The sequence below is a fragment of the Camelina sativa genome, chromosome 14 (assembly GCF_000633955.1).
Source record: "Camelina sativa cultivar DH55 chromosome 14, Cs, whole genome shotgun sequence".
Classification (NCBI taxonomy): Eukaryota; Viridiplantae; Streptophyta; class Magnoliopsida; order Brassicales; family Brassicaceae; genus Camelina; species Camelina sativa.
The window spans coordinates 6,937,717-6,955,201 of NC_025698.1; the positions used below are offsets into that span (position 1 = coordinate 6,937,717).

General features: G+C 35.5%; 3 protein-coding genes across 4 annotated transcripts; all 3 read right to left on the minus strand.

Moving 5' to 3' along the window:
• Positions 332-3,109, minus strand: LOC104740131 (putative Myb family transcription factor At1g14600). 2 transcript variants are annotated; one of them, XM_010460663.2, is made up of 6 exons: positions 2,604-3,109; positions 2,361-2,437; positions 2,168-2,207; positions 1,675-1,798; positions 1,364-1,487; positions 332-688 (listed from the first exon to the last, which is right to left on the minus strand). In XM_010460663.2, exons 1-6 carry the CDS (start codon positions 2,743-2,745, stop codon positions 428-430), a joined length of 768 nt encoding a protein of 255 aa, XP_010458965.1. In that variant the 5' UTR covers positions 2,746-3,109; the 3' UTR covers positions 332-427. The 2 variants fall into 2 exon arrangements, with proteins under 2 accessions (XP_010458965.1, XP_010458964.1); XM_010460662.2 differs by having other exon boundaries at positions 1,675-1,801; positions 2,604-3,108.
• On the minus strand, positions 7,944-14,115 carry LOC104740132 (valine--tRNA ligase, mitochondrial 1). The gene is made up of 21 exons (XM_010460664.2): positions 13,948-14,115; positions 13,787-13,852; positions 13,236-13,298; positions 12,921-13,099; positions 12,764-12,836; positions 12,531-12,596; positions 12,365-12,448; positions 12,163-12,240; positions 11,990-12,073; positions 11,741-11,820; positions 11,524-11,581; positions 11,149-11,451; positions 10,884-11,054; positions 10,551-10,750; positions 10,035-10,437; positions 9,677-9,928; positions 9,090-9,590; positions 8,906-9,012; positions 8,674-8,773; positions 8,446-8,594; positions 7,944-8,342 (listed from the first exon to the last, which is right to left on the minus strand). Exons 1-21 carry the CDS (start codon positions 14,077-14,079, stop codon positions 8,153-8,155), a joined length of 3,339 nt encoding a protein of 1,112 aa, XP_010458966.1. The 5' UTR covers positions 14,080-14,115; the 3' UTR covers positions 7,944-8,152.
• LOC104740133 (54S ribosomal protein L17, mitochondrial) lies at positions 14,331-16,271 on the minus strand. The gene is made up of 6 exons (XM_010460665.2): positions 15,975-16,271; positions 15,687-15,752; positions 15,254-15,328; positions 15,025-15,154; positions 14,801-14,926; positions 14,331-14,694 (listed from the first exon to the last, which is right to left on the minus strand). Exons 1-6 carry the CDS (start codon positions 16,133-16,135, stop codon positions 14,551-14,553), a joined length of 702 nt encoding a protein of 233 aa, XP_010458967.1. The 5' UTR covers positions 16,136-16,271; the 3' UTR covers positions 14,331-14,550.

Below are 17,485 nucleotides of genomic sequence, written 5' to 3' on the forward strand. Positions count from 1 at the left end.
TTTTTTTTTTTTTTTTTTAATTTCTATTATTATCATTTTCTGCAAAAATAAACAGTTACAAAATTTAATGTGCGCATCAATAATACACACCCACTACCAAACGCTGCGTTTTAACTAGTCTTTGAAACGCTGCGTTTTTTGGAGTTTCTTAATCCTTTTACAGAAATAAAACGCTGCGTTTTGGTGCAACACTAAATTTAAGAACATAATAATTTCATAACTAGTCGAATTGCTTTGGCTAAGTCCGATTCGATTCATATCCGATTCGATCGTGACATTATGGAACCAAACAAAAATCGTCACCATCGCAAAAATCTAGAAGCCTAACCAAAAGAAGAAGATTACGATTTTTTTTTTTTAGGGAGGATTTAAACAATCTGAATGATCACTACACTAAAAATTTTAAAAACAATGGGAATCAAATGTTTCAGCTACGGAGTAGAGAAAAGGAGAGATTGAGATTAAGATCCATCTTGGAAGAAGCAAAACAATCTCTGAAGATGAATGGAGCTGAAGATGATGAGACTGCTTCACTTGTTTCACTAAGTGATGATGTTGCATTGCTTCTCCAACGTTGTCGATTATTTTGAGGATGGTTTAACGATAGAGACAACGATAACTCTTCTTCTTCTCCTTCGTGTTCGTTTTCTCGCCATGTGTTTTTACAATTGGTCTTCCTGCTCTTGGCCTTTTTTTTTTCAAAACACATAAAAAAACTCTTAAAAGTTTCGAATTGAACTTAGTTTTTACATTTGTTTTTAAAACTCTTATTTGTTGATAGTTTTTTCATAACTAAGTTCGGAAACTAGAGTAATAATCTACAGGCTATTAAAATGCAAATCAAATCAAGATCCTCAAATCCTCTGCTCATAGAATATGGTGAGAGTCTACTCTAGGCTATCAAATCCTAAAATATTACGATATGTTATAAATATATAGATTGAGCCACGCAGGAATTAATAATATGTATGCATATACCTATGAAAACATCAGAAAATAAGACTCTTTTTTATTTAATTTTGTAGAGTATCTATTTAATTTGCATTAATATTAAATGATTTATCTAAATAATTATGATGTATAGTACTAATCCCTGAACTATTATTAGTGCTCCTACTTACGAATTTATTGACATCTCCATCTGAAAATACTCAGTACCGAGCCCCAAGCCCCAAGCCCCAAGCCCCAAGCCTACCCTAGTGTTGTAGACCCATATCATAAGTCATAACAATTGTTCAGTGGTTTAGTGAGTGTTTATCTGAGTCTTAAATATTTTTATTACTATTGATGTAACCTTTCGTAACGGCTATTTATGAATGAAACCATATACGTAGTAATAAAAATCGAATTTAATATTTAATACCTCGAGAAAGTGATGAGACTGGAATTTGATGGACTCGCCATTGCCTGCAAATGTCTTCGTTCTCTCCATGTTCATGATGGTAAGAAAGTCATCGTCATCATTATCAGTAACTGAAGTCTGCTCTCTTCTCCCCAAAAAAAAACAAGAAAGAAAAGAGAAAAATATAAAAATCTACATATTCGACAATTCATATTCAAACAAAACTGTATGATAGCATACCTATTTTCTGGAATAAAATTAAAACACTTGTCAGAAACAAATTAATATTCCCTTTCCATTTATTTCCCATAAAAAAAAAAAAAAAAATTTACCTAAAGTTAAAAGAGTGAAAACCCAAAAGACAATCATTCCTTGCGTGTACAGACAAGTTGTCATGAAGATGATCTTCTTCATTGTCTTGTCTTCTTCTTCTTCTTGAAGATGGTGAAGAACTCTCTTCTGTCCCCCAAGAAATTTAAAAAAAAAACATTGATTTTATTATTATTGACCATGATGAATATTCTCTTTTTAACTCTTTGGTAGTATTTTTATTTTCCACAACTAAATTAAAGAAGCATCTACTTATTATCTACAAGGCTATACCCAAATTCTTTATCCTTGTTTTTAATAAATAATTTATATAATAAACATGAGTATTTCTGACAATGGTGGGAGTGAGATTTAAATTTATGCATTATTGCAATTTTTAAGTGAATGGTGGGAATTTGTAAAGAACTGTCGTAATCTTGAAACTATGACGTTCAAAAGTCTAAATTGATATCTTCTGATTCAAACCAATTTCATTTTTTTGCGAAATTTCATTACCTGGTTTCCCAAGAAGACTGACTCTGGATCCCCTATACATCTGCAGAATGATCAAAACAGTGCAAAAACATTAAAACTTCCAATTACCAAATAAATAAAGGTGAAAAAAATCAGCGTTGGCATATACGAATAAACAGTAGAAGACAACAATTGCTATCAAATAAAAAAAAGTTTTTTTAGCATTTTCTTTGACCTGGAGATGGCTCTTTACGTGTGATATGGTTAGTCCCTTCACATCCATTATCTTAAGAACAAGTTTTGGAGTTGCTTCTGTTTCATTCAAACCAAACACACAAATCCTTTTAAAATCTTGAATATTAACAAATTCAAAAGTACCAAAATAAAAGCTACAAAACCAAACTTCAAGATGTCTTGAATTTATATATATATATATATATATAAAAGATAACAACAAAAGTTTGTTAAAAAGACTGACTATATTGTCCGCCGAGCAAATCAACGGCGTGAACGAAGCTCCGGTGAAGCTCTGGCGTCCATCTCAGACGAGGCACCGGAGATCGTACGTACGGTCTAACTCCACCGATTCCTCCGTCGCTGCTCCTTCCACACCTACCCATCCGAAAACCCTAATCTTGTTGATCTTGATCTCGTTAAAGAACAAAAAAAAGTTTCTTGTTTTTTGCCTTCAGTAGAGAAGTTGAAGAAGAAACCAGAGGAAGAGAGAAATTGAAGAAGAAGAAGAACCCTAAGAGAGAGGATAGTTATTCTGTGAGTGAAGAAGGTTAAAGATTAAAAAGGACAAAAGGTTTCTGTTTATATAGAAGATAAATGTTTCTTTTTCCCATCTATTTATTCCCCTTTGTCTCTTTTTGGAAGAACTCGTGCTTATAGATGTGTGTGTATATGTATATAGTGTGTATATAAAGAAGCTAAAAGAAAAATCATAACTCAAGAACATGTGATATGATAAGTAATTCTAGGAAGAGCAAAGAAGAAAGATTGTATATATATATATATTTTCATAATTAGTACGTAACCAGCTGGAATGTTGTTGTTATACTTTTTATATAGTTTGAGGTGACATGTGTTTTTGACCTAACAGAATAGAATACATTCAACACAAATTTATCATCCGTTTGACTTTGCATGCATTAGTAGGAAATAGCTTTTACAAGAATCTTTTTTAAGTTTTGGTTGGTATCCTCATAATCCATGGACCACTCGACCAGAGAAATTCTAAATTATTGGAAACATTTTTCCATTAATCACCTTTTATTACTAAGAAAATTATATATGAAAATTTGTATGCTTTAAAAATTAGTCTACACTAAAATATGTGAAACTTTTATGATGAATAACTCTTTTAGAATATGCATTCTGTCCTATTTATTCCTATTAAGAACATTTGATTTTGTTTTGTCCGATCCTAATTGCTTACAAGAATTAACTTATTGGGATTTGGGATTTACCCAAATGAAGAAGTTTCCTCTAGGCGTCACCCTTTTTTCATCATAGGGTCTTTTTAGACTAAATTAAAATAATGAGTAATAAGAATAAGAATAGCAAAAATGAAGATAGCCAACTGCTAAGCTTTGACCTTAGGCTCATCATTCCATTCTTTTTTAATTAAAAAAAGTTTTCTACTCTTTTTCATTTTTTTTTGGGGTTTCGTGTTATTTAATAATTTATATTCTGATAATTAGAAAGTCATATTTATAGCCCTTCGTACGTATTTGAACCAACCTTTTTGACTTCATTCCCCTAGTTTCCACTTTCCATTTTCGTCCATTTTCCAATTCATTCCTCTATATATATATATATATTTTTTTTTTGATAATACTTACACCAATTTCAAAAAACAAAATGTAATGATGCGCATAACACATGCCCCTATGCTTCTGCTTATTTCCAGTTTGTCATTGTTACTTTTTTTTTCTTCTTTCTGATTTCTTGCTGCCTATTGAGAACAAATCAAAATCATTTCCCTATGTGGTAGCCCATTTAAAGCACTGGTTCGGATTCTTGATCTTTTAAAATGAATCTCAACAAAATTCAGATTATTATATTAAGTAAACATAATAACCAAAATTCAGGAACGACAAATCTCAACAAAATGTGAAGGGATCACTTACCCTAGTGTTTCCTCCCAATATAATTTGGATCCCTCATTCTTTATAGAAAATTTCAATTCAAAATAAAAGAAGATAAAGAGGACGACAAAAATTAACAAATAAATTAATAAATAAAAAGATGAAGAAGAAATTAAAACGTAGGAAGTTGCTTAAAGCAGAAGGGTAGGACGCAAATGTCGTCGATGACGAAATGGACAAATGGGTATGGAAGTAGTACTACGCATAGTCATCTTCTTGACCATAACCAGGATTTATCTCAAGTCTCTTGATTTCTTGTTTTTTTGTTTACATTAAATGTATCAGTTTTTTTTTGTCTAGCAGTTTTCTTTTAATCATTTTTTTATTTGTGATAAATTGTCTAAGTTTTATGCATCTATGATTTTGTAGAAAAGCAAGAGTAAACATATACTATTTTTAATCGTATAATCACCCCTTCAGAAATATATACCGTAAATAGCACAATCAGCAAATTAAAAATTCGCAAATTGTTTTATGTAAACAAAACTGGTTTGTCTCATTTATTTCACACCATTAATAAAAAAAATGTACGATGTATACCTTATTTCCAACTGTACCTACCACTTATTCAGACCTTATTTCCAACTGTGTTCCATTTTGATGCTACATATTCAACAAAAATACATATGCAAGGATTCCAACAAAACCGACCAAAAGGAGAAAGTTGCACACATAACTCTCTAACAATTCAAACCAAGCCGTAATACTACTACAATTATATTGGAGCTTACGTGATACGTACAAAGTGGACCTCCTTACCCCATATGAATCACGGAGCCTAATGTTGTTAGAATATGTCAAGGACTCAAGGTGATGTTATTGACTTTCAAGATTAAGACTACAATACATAATACACGTTTTGATTGTATTCACTTTACACCTAAAAGATATCCAATGTGTCGTATATGTGTGCATATATGCCAAAAACCACTTTATTGATTTAGAAAATCTAAGCAAATGTGTGAAATGAAATGTTGATTAGATGGTATCCTAACCATTATGTTTAACAATCAGGCTTAACAAAAACAAAAAAACACGAATTACCTACTTTCTATTGACGAAGATAGGTAAGGTGTTCGCCTTTTAATGACACTATCTTGGGGTCTTTTGATAGAGAACCCAACACGGCCTCCGCATTAAATAAAAATCGATACACGGATGCTTTAGCCTTATCTCTTAACCACACATACAAGTTTTTCACCATAAAACTGTAGACTCCTCCTCTTAAGATAGGACAACCTATCCAAACAATGTTGTTTTAAAGTTAATCAAGTAGAACAGTATTGACTTGTTTTATTAAAGATAATAGATCAAACCCCTTTTAGTTAGTATTAAAATTCGATTCTGACTGTTTAATACTATATGCTTAAATTGAAAGAAAAAATTATATATATGCTTATAACCAAGTGAACGTACTTAAAGCAATTTATCGTATACGCAAAGTTGGTACGGAGAAATTGATAGATACTGTGGCTACATGCTACGGTTTGTTTCCTGAAATAATTATATGAAAAAAAAATGAAAAAATCAAACATTCAATAAATCACCAAATAGATCCAAAAGAAATTTATTGTGAGATGGACGGCAGGTCCATGATTCATGGCTTTTACTACAATCAAACATTCATTCAATGAGTTTCGTCGACTCAAATGTATTTTTGTGTGTAGAGATACAATTTGACTATACTGGAATTGTTGTAAAAAAAGTTTTGGATTATCATAACGGCTAAATTCTATTTCGATTCAGAAATTCTCACCGAACCATTTTATTAGATTTGACCATTATTTATCTTCTCTCCCTTACACTTTATTAATTGATTTTAATCATAGCACATGCACGAACAATATAAAAGATAAAGTTTTTAATAAAAAGGTGTAATCAACCAAGAGAGAAAAACACCTAGAGAGTTTGTTTAAAAGTATGATTTGAGAACACCTAGAGAGGGTCACCGCAACAAAAAAACTTATTTAATACTAATTGTTCTTAAAACGATTTAATTTTAAAAGCTTATGCTAAGGATTAGGTCATTAGTCAATATATATAGATGTGGGCATGTGAAAAAAGATTTAGTGTTGAGGGTGTACATAAATAATTAGTGGGAATAAGAACCAAGCTAGCAACCCTTGACTTTTCTTTCCTTAAAACATTGGAAGTATGTTTGCTATGTTTTTCTTTTCTTTTCTGTATCCTCCACATATTTGTTAAAGTCCACCTTCTAGTACTTTTCCCCAAGTATAACATAATCTAAATTGAGGAATGAGATTCAACACTTGAAAAGATTGCATAATTGACATAATAGATTCAACACTTGAAAAGATTGCAAAGGGAATTTGTAATGTACATTTGAATTTGAAGACATGACACATTGGAGAATGTAAGTTGAGAGCTTCCTGTCCAAGTATAGCAAAGTATGAGTTATATAACTCAACAAAAAGGGAAATCATAACATGTTGAAAAATTCAAGAGAAACTTCAGGTTTTTAGAGGCAGGACACACATGGTTGTAATCATAGCAGTAGAGACAATTGAACAATATTACAAGTTTGATTTGTGTTAGATTGTAAATGGCAGGTGAGAAGAAGAAGAAGGAGAGGGACATAAAGAGAATAATTCTCCCTTTACAGGCTTTCTATATGTTCTCTTATCCACCAATCCATGATTGCAATTTTTGCAGAATCGTCTATACAAATGCTAAATGTTCAGAGTTGGTCCAGTGTTTATGCCTTTATATATACACACATAATTTCATTTCTGCTGATGTAGAGAAAGACTCCCAAGAAAATGACGCGTAATTTGCTCCTATAGATCTGATTCAGATCATCTGAACTTCTTTTGCATGGGCTCAGAACCGGGCATGCGTTGGTGTTATACATATTTATTTATCAGAGTACACAACATTTTACAGGTACGTGGGAATTTGTTTTGCAGGAGTTGGGAGACAAAACAAATCATATGGTTTCAATTCTAGAAGACTCTAGATAAAGGGTATGAGAGTACGTATCAAAAACTTGATATACAATAATAGCCTATTTTGAGATCCTGACCAGCTTAATAATAACCTTTTACCAAACAAATCGATATCACTAAAGAGAAAATCAGACACTTACCTACTGTTCCAGGGAAAAGCAGTGATGAAGTATAATTGGGAATTAAGGACCTTATCAGAATGAGCATCATTACAACAAAGAATGAAACCGAGACCAAATATATATGTAGATGATAACACTTTGAGGAAATCAAAAGGCTGCGGTAAAAGTAATCGTGGGTCCAACTATACTTGATTCAAATTATTGAAATCAGATCAAATGTTTCAGGAAAAGAAGAATAGAAAGCAACCAAAAAAAGAAGGAAGATATTTTTTTTATGGGGGACTAAGGCGATATATGTAAGGGTCAGTTTGGTAGTCTATCGAACCCGTTTGATGAACCAGTGGTTATGAAAAGTTATTGGTTCTACCACTCCAGTAATAAATTAGCTTTTGCTGTAATTTCTCTTGATCATGCATATGACCCCACAAGGCCACAAGCTTTGCTATTTATAAGTATCATTATCACACCCTTCAGTTGGCCTCGAGCCTAATTAGTATTTTAAAAATCATTGAGAATATTCTACTGATTCAGACTGGGTTGACCCGGTTAACACTACCTAAACCCAAAGCTAGTGCAATAAACAAAGAAGTACCTTCAATTGATGTTCACGTTGAACAAACAAATCATGTTTGCAAATGATCTGTTCAAAACTAATTAACAGTGTTTCTCTCAGAAAGATGTAATGAAAATATAGTCAAAACTCAAAACTAGTTCACAATAACATCAGGTTTTTCTCAAACCTGAGATATTAAATTTGGCCTTAGACAGAAACTGTGACTTTGTCTCTCACTTCTTCTGTTCCATTTGCTGATTTTCTGAATTGCTTGTTTCTGCAAGACGGGCACTTTCCTTCTCAAAGAAATCGAACTCTTGGAGAATCTTAGCAAGCTTCGTCGCGTTGTCTTCTCTTATATTTGCCGGGACCTTCTCTTCATAAGTAGACACATTCATCATCTTCTGCAACTTCTCCTTTTGTCTGATGATACAAGAAATACAAATTTCAAAAGGAGGAAACCTCAGGAAACTAACATGCGATTCAAACATTCTGTTTCGATTCAATTTCGGATCTAGGGACTTACTTTTGTAGCTCACCAAGCTTGTTTCTGATTTTTTCTTTTTCAGCTTCTGTGTTAATCGCTCCATCCACTTTTAGATACACTTTGAGGTTCTCGTTTACCGTCTCAACGGAAGATCCAGGTGGGGCTGCGTGTTCTCTCTTTATAAAAACCTGTACCAAATCCCCATAGCAACTCTGATAAGAGACACGAAACAATAGAGTAAGAAAGAAACTGAAGATAGATTTTTACCTCTAAGGATGATAAATTTGCAAGGGTTCTGATCTCCAACTCGTGAGATTTTACCATTTCAGATGTTAAGTTGTTTTCACACAGAGCAAAAGCAGGTAACCTGAAAAACGTACACAATGTTAAAAGTAACCTTTATATTTAGTTTTAGTGACAGTATATTCGAAAAAATGAAGGATGGATATGACATGTCTCAAAGTGCTCCTTGAATGGGGTTTTAATCATATACACGAACCTTTCATTTTTCTGTTTCTCCAGCAACCCTGCTCTGAGTGCCCTCATGCATTTCACAGTCGCAAGAACGGTTTCCATTTCACTCTCCATTTTCTCATTTGTCCAATTCTGGGTTCATGACATCAGAAGAAAAGAGTTAGAAACCCCAACAAATTATGACAAGTTACTAAGAAAATCTTACTGACCTCTATAGCAGTTGGGTAGTCACATATCATTATAGACGCCTTTCTTTCAGTGTCTTTGGGTGAGGGAAGCCGTTGCCATAGCTCTTCAGTAACAAAAGGCATAAGTGGGTGAAGAAGTCTCAAGCCAGTCTCCAGACTTATCCAGAGAGCATGTTGTGCATGAGCCCTCTCTGAAGCAAAGATTGGGTTGTCACCAGTAAAATACGGCTTGATTGCTTCAATGTACACATCACAGAATTGGTATTGCCACCATGCATATACTGTGTTGGCTGCATCCGAGAACTCAAATGCCTCCAGTGAGTCTACTGTCTTTGATATTGCCTTATTTAGAACAGAGAGAATCCATTTGCAGCTGAACGGCATGGTTTCAGGGATTAGAGTCTGCGGAGGGGTATAATCATCGCCCAGCTTCATCATCGCAAATCTGACGGCGTTCCATAGTTTATTACACCATTGACGGTAACCAACAACTCGGAGGATGTCCAAGTTAATTTTATCAGACTAGAAAAGAATCAAGAGTAGAGCAATTTTTAGTTTATAGAATATACATCGAAGGAGTTTGTTAGGGATTTGGCAATAAATAGTACCTGAGCAGTGTAAGAGACAAGCGCAAACCGAAGAGCGTCAGTGCCACATTCAGGGATACCATTTGGAAAGTCCTTCACTTGTCCTTCTTTGGCAACAACCAGCTCTCTTGGATCCAAGTTACCTTCTTCTAATCTCTTATGCAGACCTTCAAGAGTTACTCCGTTTATTACTTCAAGCGGATCAATGACGTTTCCAAGAGATTTCGACATCTTACGCCCATGAGCATCACGTATCATAGGATGGAAATAAACCTATAGCAACGACAAGAAATGTTTTTGCATATAAGTACTGGTCACAAAGTAATACTTGCGGCTAAGAGGAAGGAGGATCTTTGTTTGACTAAAAGTTCATACGTACCTTGCTGAATGGAACCTCACTACCTAATTTCATTCCCATCATAACCATACGAGCAACCCAAAAAAAGAGAATATCATGTCCAGTTTCAAGAACGGAAGTTGGATAGAAGGCTTTGAAGTCGTCAGATTCATCTGGCCATCCCAGAAAAGATAATGGAGCGAGCCCAGAAGAAAACCATGTATCAAGTACATCAGGATCTTGAGTGAGTTCAAACTTCTTCCCAGCAAATTTCTGAGCAGCCTCTTTTCGAGCTTCTTCTTCGGTCCTAGCAACAACCCAATGGTCATTGTACGCACCAACTTCCTTGAGCTGATCTCCCTCTAGAATGGCATACCATGCTGGTATTCTGTGCCCCCACCAAAGCTGTCTCGAAATACACCAGTCACGGATGTTCTCTAACCATCTGTAAGGTTGTGATTGTTAATAGATGGTGTAGTGACATCTTAAACAGCTATCACAGCTTATCCATACAATGGTGCAATAAGAATGATAATAGATGGGGTAAATGAAAGAAACCTTCTCCATTCTGCTGTGTACTGCTTTGGTATGAACTCGAGCTTCTTGTTTTCATCAGTGATGGCAACATCAAGAGCCTCCTTTCCAATCATGCTGCAATTAACATACCACTGAGGCTTTATCATAGGTTCGATAACATCACTGGTTCTTGAGCAAAGTCCAAGCCTCATTTCATTGTTTTTGGCACCTCTGTACAGCCCCTGAGTAATGTTTAGACAAAATAGTTAAGTTCTACAAGACACTTACAAGAAACAACCAAGTTGTAATATCTTCTCAAACCAACAATCGATAATAATGTCTTTTTGCAAGTTATATGAAGAGTAACAGAATTACATGCTTCTGCAGAGCTTCAACAACTGCCTCACGAGCTGCAAAGCGTGGCATCCCTGTGAAGTCAGACCCGCCATTTGTGTTGATTTTTCCATCATCAGTGAATATGTTTATAAATTCCAGCTTGTGGCGCTTTCCAACCTCACAATCATTGGGGTCATGGGCAGGAGTAATCTACAAGAGACGAATAAACTAACTTTCACACAAGGAAAATTACTAAAAGCGGCAGAAACATAGAATTCAAATATATAAGAGAGAGCCTGTGTACCTTAACACAACCAGTACCAAAATTTGGATCAACAAGTATTCCATCACAGATAATTGGTAACTTCCGTCCATTAAATGGGTGCACAGCAAATTTCCCATGAAGATGCTTGTATCTTGCATCATCAGGATGAACAGCAATAGCAGTATCCCCAAGCATCGTTTCCACCCTGGTAGTGGCAACAACAACCTCGCCCAAGCCTCCCTCCAGAGGGTAAGCAAACGAAGTAAGAAGACCGAACTCAACTGGCTTCTCATAGCCAGGAACTTTTAGTAGTGTTCTTTCTTTGATGTCGATATACTCAACCTACAGATATTAGACACTGCATAAAGAGGATGCCGTCCAGTAATCATAGTCTCACAGTTGCTGCTGACTTACCTCAACATCAGATATGGCTGTCCTCAAAACACAATCCCAATTAACAAGCCGAATATCCCTGCACAAGTCATGGTATGCCTTCAGTTCAGTTAAATGTGCTTTCTTTTAACAAGGTAGCTGAAAAACGTAAATGAGTACAATATTCCTGTTTCCATGTATCCTTTACAACAGTAGTTCGATAGCTTGCATTAAATAACAACGTCAGACTTAAACATACCTATAGATAAGCCCTTCCTTATATAACCGTACAAAGGCCTCATTGACAGCTTTTGATCTTTGCTCATCCAGCGTAAAACACTACATTTTACAGGCAGAAACATATCAGTGAGATGGAGGGAGAGCCCAGGGACACAGGTGAAGATAAAAAGTTCATATACATCTAAGGTCATCTAGCAGCGAATTAAGTTGAATATAGCCAACTTTCTATAGCATATGTCTGAGAAAGGTCAGATCACTGAATTTTTACCTCACGAGACCAATCGAGAGAAGCTCCTAGGCAGCGTAGTTGGTTTAGAATTGTACCGCCGGACTGGTTCTTCCACTTCCACACCTTTTCCACAATCACAAGCAACAAAGGAGAATTTTTAAACAATGAAAAAAGGAAAATGATTAATGAGCATATATTTATTTTCAACTTACTTCCTTAATGAACTCTTCACGGCCAACGTCATGCCTATTCATTCCTCTTTCACGCATGATATTCTTCTCAACCACAACCTAGAATGAACACTCAAGTAAAGAATATGATACAATGTAAAAAGAAAATTACATGCATGCAGCCAAAGGGGATTCGCTCTAGGCGGCAAATTATTTTAATATCAGACATGAGATAGGGACAAACCTGTGTAGCTATACCAGCATGGTCAACCCCGGGTACCCACAAAGCATTATACCCAGACATTCTCTTCCAACGAATAATTGTATCCTGCATCAGCAAATTTTTACTCGCTGATCATCGGGAGGAACAGTAGACAAAATAACAGCACCAAACAATGTGCTAATGAAACCTCAATTGCAGTTGTTAATGCATGGCCAATATGCAAGGCTCCAGTCACATTTGGAGGAGGAAGAACCTGCAAATCAATCAAAGGATTATAGAAACTGTAATTAAAAACAGTACTAATAATTTCAGAAGCTCAAAATTCTTCTCAATTGAATCTGGTTGACAATATTCGAGAAGACAATAAAAAAGAAAGTTGAGTCTAGAACGAATGAATTTAAGAACTGGATAAGGCCTTACCATAACAAAGGATGGCTTGGAACTCTTATTATCCGCCTTAAAAAGGTCAGATTTTTCCCACCAAGCATACCATCTGACCCAATAATTACAGAATAACACAGCATTATCTAAAGGAAAAGCTCAAATTACTGTCAAAGAAAAAGCTCTACACACTTACGATTTCTCTACGGCAGCAGGACTGTATTGTTTGGCCATCTGTGAAGAAAGCTTTTTCCTCTCACCAAGAGGAGTTACAGGGTCCACAAAATCCTCAGGATTCTCTTCTGACGCATCCCGTTTGGAACTCTTCTTTGCACTCTTTTTAGGGACATTGGTTCCATCTTTGGCCTGTTTTGCCTACACGAGAGAAGCACACCATGATAAAATTTTCTAGTTACAGGGATAGTTAAGGATGTAAATTGCACGTTATACATAAATAATTAAATATGCAGCAGGAACCCGAAATGCATAACTAGGGTTCCTCAGAGATTACCTTCAGTTCTGCCAGCTTCGCTTTCTCCAAAGCTTTTTGCTTCTTCAACTCCTTTTCTTTATTCTACAAAAAAAAAATTCTTTACAGATTACTTTTAAAGTTGATATTACACTGAAAATAAATAAGAACTGAAGGCCAACACGATATAATGAAATCAATAAGATTTTACAAAAGCAAAAACCAAAATAACATTCACCTAATCAGTAACTCTTACAACAGGAAAAAAAAATGAAACGTAAGGCATTGCATTCAAAGTACCAAAAGAAGCATGAACCAAGTATAAATGTAAAACACTTCTTCGGGCTTCTCTAAGCCTTCTATCTTAAAAATAACTTAGGCATTTCTATCATCTGTCTACGACTCTCACCAATCCATTTTCCAATTAGGCATTTCTATATGAAAACATTACTCACCACAGCTAATTGTATTACTATCGAATCACTCTACACACACCCTTGATTGAACAACAATCTCAACCACAATCGTCTATGAGATTCTAATTGTTAAAATCAAGCTCTACGAGAGAGAAAGAAAAAAAACAGAAGTCAAACCTTCTCTTCCTTCTTCTTCTTCCGCTCAAGCTCTTCCTCTGTAAGGATCTTCTTCTCTGATTCGGACTGCGAATTAAGAAAACAAACATTCAATTCTCATAAGAATTTCGAAATCCGGTGATAATCAACGACGGTGTAAGACAATCGGAATACAAGCGTACCATGATTCTGGAACTGTGAAACGGACGCAGGAGCTGATTCGTAAACGCCGGAGATAAGAAGCTGGGGTGGTGATGAGAACGTGCACAAGATACAAATAACGGCTTAGCTCTTCTTAGGAAGAGCAGTGACATAGACAGCAACAAAAACCTGCTAGGGCTTATTGAATTTGCCTTTGTTTTTTTTTATTGACAGTAACGAACCAAAAAAAAAATAACTGAACCGGAAAAATAAATAATGATCTGGGTTTGTAAAACAAGTCGGTTACTTTAGTTTTGGGCCCAGTGGGCTTACGAAGATCCATTGAAGAGGAATGTGGCATTGGCCGTTGACGAATTAACGAATGTGACTTCTTCTCAAATATGATGTGTATCGGAGAGATGTGTAAAAAGTAAACAGGTTGAGAAAGAAGCCAAACTACATTCAACTACTTCCAGACCAAACAGTCGATAAAAAATTCCTTGTGACTAAAAGAACCAGAGACATGGTTTGGTCTGGTTGGTTATTCACAACATCTTGTTTAAGATTAACTCTCTCAAAACCATAAAGATCACAGGGATGAAGAAGAAAGGATTCAGATAGGAATTTTCTGGTGTGAGAGTGACTCAGCTAATGATCATCTTGTTGAAGAATTCAGCTTGCTCAGGGAAGAATTCCAAAAGCTCGTCTTTGGTTACCCACACAAAATCCTCGCAGTTGCTTATGTTGTATTTTGATGCTGCTACTACACTGCATTTGAAGAAGAACCTCTACACAAACATCAAAAAGGAAAAGAACCAAAAACAGAAAATCCCCATTAACTTCAAGATGAGACTTATTCGATAAAATCTCTCAAGCTTTGTTCTTGGTTATTACCTTGTAAGATGGCAAATGAGGTGTTTCTTCTGTAGGTTGTATAGCCATGTGAGCCATTGGAGCATTTCCTACAAAGTATGTGTGAGTGAGGTCTCCTAAGACTGACTTCAAAGCGGATTCCGCGCACTGCAAATACCAAATCCACAAAACAACAATAAGCAGGGGAATGAAACTTTATGGTGTTATGGATAAAAAAAATAGAGGCATCAGCATCAAACAATCACCTTGCGAAGAGTTGGCTCAGAATCATAGACTTTCTCAGGGAAATGCCAGACAGGTTTGTCACTAGTAGCTCCAAATGGCTTGCCGAAGATGAGAAGATACAACTTTTTGTCTAGAGCTCTATATAATGACCTATATAATAGCACGAATTTTTCCAAAAGTAACTAGCAAATCTTCAATCAAAGAGAAACACAACAGTGCAAGAATCTCTAAGAGGTGCGAACAACTTACTTCCTATCATTACTCTTGTCAGCCTCTGTAATTCTAGGAGCAGGTACATAGTCCATTTGGTATTCACCCTTGGATCTGTATTCACACATCAAAAGATCAACCAAAGACAACACTATAATTTCATGGAAAAAGTCACAGAACCTTCACTACACTTAAAAACAACTTTAAACTGAGCAAGAAATAGTCATAGAACCTTCACTATACATCTAAGAGCATACAAGAGTCCTAAACTTTCACTACAGCCAAGGTAGTGCTGCTCAGGTCACTCGATAACTAAGCACATGGAACTCACGGAGCTATATCTTAAAAAAATTTCGCTATTTTCATAATGAAGATAAACCCAAAGTTGAATGAACAAGAAACAGTTGAACATATTATAAGCTTGGAGACATCATGATATCAAAAAAGATTGACAAAAAGCAGAAACTTTTACCTGTTCTTAGCAATGTCCAAGAACTCATCTGGGTATCTACGACGAAACTGCTGTTGCCAATTGAATCTGCAACAGATCAACCAAATCAAGACAAAATGTTTCCAGTAATCAAAATCAGGTAAACCATATTGTAAAAATCAAAACTTTTCACTGCTCAATGACTTAATCATATCTGATTCCACCACATAAAATTCGAGTTCGACTACGTTTTGCTCTCTTACTTCTCATCATTCCAAAACCAAAGCAAAACAGAACACAAGCAAGCAAGAAAGGAGAGGGCTTTTTTACTTGAACTCCTGGAAAGCGTAAACAGCAGGATCCGGTTTGGGTATGACAACACGCAATCTCTCAAAAAGCACCGAAGCTACGATCTTATCAGAGCTCGTACAAAACCCTCGCCTACTCTCCAAGAGAGGCTTAGCTAGTAACCGCAACGATGGTCTCTGCATTTCTCAATCTCAACCAAGAAAACGAAATCGGATTTGGCTAGTGAAAGAGAGAGTGAACGCCGGCGCTTTGAGCCTGAGGGTTTTTCGATGATACTCAATCCCCCCTTCAGGTAAAACCACCAATTCGACGGGATGAACAAAAAAAAAAAAAAAATAAATAATTGGTTTACATAACCAGACATAACCAGAATCCGGTTTGTTTAAATAAAATTGGATTTACTACATACATGACCAGACTGAACCATGTGATCCGGTTTGCTCTAATACACTTTGATTACATGGTCAGACTAACTAAACCATGTAATTCAAAACTCAAATTCGCCTAATTCAAAAGGATTACAGACATACATTTTACTGAACAACAAAATCTATCAATCTATCTACATGGTCTTCTTGCGAGAACTAGCCCTGGGCAATTAGGTTCGGGTTTACACCTATAGTACCCGATCGGGTTTTACATACTATCGGGTCGGGTTCGGATCGGGTTCAGGTTATTTTCGGGTTTACCCGAAACCCGATGAACCCGAAAGATTTTCAAAAACCCGATCCGAACCCGATCGAGTTTATACATCTAAACTGAAAGTTAAACATGTAACCTGAAAATTAATCACTTAAATTCAATGTTAAACCAAAAGAAAAGAGAAATTCAATTCACGTCTTTTAAAACATTTTAAAAACAATAGAAAAAATTCAAGTATTCCAAAATAAAGAGAACTTCAAGTAGACATCTTCCAAAACATCTTTGGTTCCTCATTCATTTTTTGCATCTTCATTGTGTCATGTAATCACTTAAGGTTCTTCTGATGATGTTTCAAACTCTGAAAAAGACAATTACAAACATTGAGAGATAAGTTTTTGAACTAACACTACAAAATTTCAGATTATAAGCAAGATAAGAAACAAACCTCTTTCAAACTCATCCCCAAACTCAAAGTCAGCAAGAATATGTGCATTTGTAAGCACACTTTCTTCAAACTTAATGTCTTGCTTGAGCCACTGTTCTGTACACATCAAAATCTCTACCATATAGTGTGTGAGACAACTTCTATATGGGTTTATTATCCTTCCACTAGTGCTAAAAGCACTTTTAGAAGCAACTGAAGACACCTGCATAGCAAATAAATCCCTAGCCATCTGAGATAAAATAGGATACTTGCCACTGTTAACTTTCCACCAAGAGAGTACATCATACTCAATTCCCATCATCAATTCAGGATTCTCAACTTCTTCCCTGAGATAAGTATCCAATTCATTTGTGTTTCTAACTCCAATCTTTCTAAGCAATGTATCATACTTATGGTCCACTGGATTGTATCCATCAAACTCATCCTCCATGGAGTCAAATACTCG